Source organism: Vigna unguiculata, chromosome 9 (genome assembly GCF_037176805.1).
Source record: "Vigna unguiculata cultivar grain cowpea cultivar isolate G323 ecotype 2 chromosome 9, ASM3717680v1, whole genome shotgun sequence".
NCBI classification, from domain to species: Eukaryota; Viridiplantae; Streptophyta; class Magnoliopsida; order Fabales; family Fabaceae; genus Vigna; species Vigna unguiculata.
Window position 1 is genome coordinate 42966752 of NC_140800.1, and position 4273 is coordinate 42971024.

At 28.2% G+C, this 4273-nt stretch overlaps 1 protein-coding gene across 1 annotated transcript; it reads left to right on the forward strand.

Moving 5' to 3' along the window:
- The first annotated feature begins 1044 nt into the window (after positions 1 to 1044).
- LOC114164721 (protein neprosin-like) lies at positions 1045 to 3882 on the forward strand. The gene is made up of 7 exons (XM_028049468.2): positions 1045 to 1233; positions 2301 to 2387; positions 2536 to 2757; positions 2832 to 2993; positions 3085 to 3138; positions 3223 to 3366; positions 3458 to 3882. Exons 1-7 carry the CDS (start codon positions 1081 to 1083, stop codon positions 3842 to 3844), a joined length of 1209 nt encoding a protein of 402 aa, XP_027905269.1. The 5' UTR covers positions 1045 to 1080; the 3' UTR covers positions 3845 to 3882.
- Positions 3883 to 4273: the final 391 nt, after the last annotated feature.

Genomic DNA, 4273 nt, shown 5'->3' on the forward strand with positions numbered 1-4273 from the left:
TTATAACTTTCAAAGATTTTTATTTTTACAAAAATGAAAGACGATACATTTCAAATATATCAAGTTTTTATTTAAGTTATTTTTATAATTTTTTTTAGTTTATGTTATTTGAATGTTCAAATATATTTTAATTTTTAACGACATTAAAATATGACTATTTAATTTTTAATTTTTTACTGTGTAATAAATAAATTATTAATTACAACCATATAATACTCATGGACAATATTATCTTCTAAATAAAGTAAAAATATATTAATAATTGTTAATTTCGTAATTTATTTAATATTACAGTTACATATGAATTTTTATAAAATTTAATATTTATTAATTATACGTTTAAGTGCTCCCTTAAGACACTTGTTAGCTTTCTCTCTATTTTTTTTATGAGAATGTTAACATGTGTCTGACACCTAGGTAAGCATAATTAAAATGTCTTGAATGTTACAAAAATACATAGTTAATTGTAATATTAAAGAATGTTGACCCAATAATCATAAATACAATTTTACTTTATTTAAAAGATAAGAATGTTCATAAGTAAATACAATTCTAATTAATAATTTATTAGATGCACACCTATAAAAAGTTAAAAAATAATTATATTTTAATATTACAAAAAATTAAAATAAAATTAAATGTAAAAAAATTTGAAGGAATGAAAAAATATTATGAAAAAAGGAGAAAGGTTTTCGGTGCAAAAATTATAATTTTCAAAGAGTTTTTTTTTTTTTTTTACATAAATTAAAGACGATACATTTCAAACATTTTAACTTTTCATCGAAAGACTCTTCAATAGTTAAAGAGATATTTTTTTTTGTCATTCCTTCAATTTTTTTCTTACATTTAATTATATTTTAATTTTTAACAAGAACCTTAAAAACACCTATTAGCAACAACCTTCTTTTTATATTAAATAAATAGATCGGTGAAAAGTTATAAAAGCCAAAATAATAATTTTGTAATAAATGCAAAAATAAATGAGTGATTAGTATTTAAACTGATAGTCATGCAAGTTTAAGTTGTAGATGTCTGGTGGTGTAGGTTAACATATAAGTGGAGAAAAGAAATCAAATTAAAATGAGAAAGACAAAGGCTAAAATTTTGTTCCTTTGGGCATTTTTTGCATTGTGCATCAGATTCAACGTTGAAGCAAAGCCATCATCAACGCTAGAAACAGAAATTGAAGCCAAATTGAGGCAACTCAACAAGCCCGCTGTGAAAACCATCAAGGTTTGCATTTCCAACATTCTCTCATTCTTTTTCCAGATTTTACCTTTTTTAAATGCTCTCAAATTCTTTATTTTCATAAAACCAAATCATCAATGCTTCCAAAAGCCTAAATTTCTCATCTTAAAGAGAAAATATATTAAACAGAACTTCTTAAACTTTGTTGGATATGTTGTAAAAAAAACATTCTATCACAACAAGTGCCGGGGAAAGTACGAAAGGGTTGACTATTTCATCATCAATTTCATCAGTGAAATTATTTAATGCAAGATAGAAGTTATTAAAGTCAAGGAGATTATTGCTAATTTTAAAATAAATTTCCAAGTGAGTTGAATAACGTACAACATAATAAAGTTGTTTAAACATTCGTCTCAATTTTTTTAGAAGATATTTATCTTCTTAATACCTAGCATTACAAGTTTGGTTATAAAAAAAATTAGTCAATAAAATTATTAATTTTCATAATTTTATTTTGATAATATGTTTATTATTTTTATACTTTTCTTTTGCGTAAAAGTACTTGTCTGCTTAATACCCGGCTTTAGAAGTTTTGGTTATAAAAAATTAATCAATAAAACTATTTGAATAATATATTTATTTTTCGATATTTTTTAATACAAATATTTTCTATTTATACTAAAATTTTAATTTTCTTCTCTTACTTATATGTTCTCATTTGTAAATAAATACACAATTTTTTTCTCAAAAAGAGATATATGAAACATTTTTTTTTGGAACTTTAGAAAAGAGAGTATAATTGGTAAAATTATAATTAAAGTTTTGAACCCTACAAACAGCAAAACTTAAATAAAATGAAAACTGACAATTGAAAGGAACGTAAGACATATATTTTTGTGAGCTTGGTTATTTGTATAGAGTCTAAAATTTCTAGAAATCTAATTCATGAAAAACTTAGAAGTTATTTGAATATTTTTTCTATATGTTGTTAAAAGATATCTTTCAATGATGCTCTCAAAATTTAAAAGTAAATACATGTGCAGTATATATATGATTTTTAATTTAAGAAATAGAAACAAATTAGAAAGGTTATATTTTTTTTTTTTTTGCAGAGTGAAGATGGAGACATTATTGATTGCGTCAACATCTACGATCAACCAGCTTTCGATCATCCAGCTTTAAAAAATCACACTATCAAGGTCTCTCGTTATCTTTCTATATGATCATTTAATTTTAAATGAGTAGTTTTGGCATTAAAATTGTGATTATGTTGACGATTTTATTTTGTCTGAGTCTGATACAACAACATCTGAGTATGCATCTTAATTTAAAGAATGGATGTGGCAGATGATGCCTGATTCAAGCACAGAAGATGATTCAGAGTTAGAGCTATTTCAGACATGGCAAAGGAGTGGAAGTTGTCCAAAAGGAACCATTCCGATACGCAGAATCTTAAGAGAAGACTTACTCAGAGCTGATTCTCTTCATACCTTTGGCCGGAAATTTTCTCCGCATTTTCAGAATTTAACAGCAAACCAAAGAAAGAATTTTATTCCACAAAATCGTTCGGTATGTGTCGATTAATATCACTACAGTTTATTGTTAGAAGTTCAACAACTACTACTAAATCTTAATTATTACAGTCAGCATATCTTGTGACGATGGGATACAATTATATCGGTGCACAAGCAGACATCAATGTTTGGAATCCAAGGGTTCCTGAGGCAGGCGAGTTCACCACTGCTCAAATATGGCTTAAAAACAATAACAATCCCTATTTTGAAAGCGTGGAATCAGGGTGGATGGTTCGTTCCTTCCCTTCGCAAAACTTAGCATGTTCTACATTCACTAAATAACAAACATCACTAATGCTTTATTATTATTATTATGATTTAGGTGAATCCAAAGCTATATCGAGATGGGGCAACGAGGTTTTTTGCCTATTGGACAGTAAGTTATTTTGTTGATTAATTGATCTTAGTTTTGTTGTTGTTCAAAGATGAAATATTGGTGTGTTGGTTGATTGTGGTGCAGAGGGATTCATATAGGTCAACAGGGTGCTTTGATCTTACTTGTTCAGGATTTGTGCAAACAGGGCAGGTAGTGCTTGGTGGTGCAGTAAACCCTATATCATCACGTTGGGGGAAACAGTATGCGATTAACGTTGGAATGTTCCTGGTAAAAGAATGTTGGAATTATTACTATGATTATGTTAGAAATGATGGTAAAAGATTAAGATGGTGTTTATGATGAATGATGTATGATGCAGGATGCACACACAGGGAATTGGTATCTGAAATTGAACAAGAACATCGCCGTGGGTTATTGGCCCGCTGAGATATTGAGTTCTTTGAGGCACAGTGCGATATTGGTGGAATGGGGAGGACAGGTGGCAAGTGGCAACATAAAAAAGAACACCCCTCACACGAGAACACAGATGGGTAGTGGAGAGTTTGCAGATGGTCGATTTAGGGATGCGTGTTTTATGAGGAACATAAGGATCATGGATTATTCTCTTCAACTCAAGTATCCTAGTTATGTAAGTGCAATGGCTGATGAACCCTATTGTTACAGTGCTTTGAATGAAGCCAAATATGGGGCTGAGCCTGTCTTTTACTTTGGAGGCCCTGGACGAAGGCCACCCTATTGTTCCTGAGATCCATTTTCAATTTCATTATCAATAAACATATTTATTTAATTCTAAACTTCATTACTTATAAAATGTCTTAGATCTTAGAATTTTTATTATGGTATATAGTCATTGCAATACAATAAATTATTTCAAAATGAACAATGATATTTTTATTACTAGATTTTGACAATTTTTTCTTACTAGTATGTTATTTCAGTAATGAAATCATTCGAAGATTTTTCACATACTGAGAACCAAATGTTCAAATAAATATAAAATTGTTGATAGGACGAAACTAGAAAGAAGAAGAGTTACTCAATTCAAAGTGTTATAAATTATTCAAACATTGATGGATACCTATAATACACACTGATTGGATTTTAAATATCAGTGCAATGCAATTTTATCTCTAATGATAGGACATGTTAAAAGTTGACAAAAATATGAATTGAA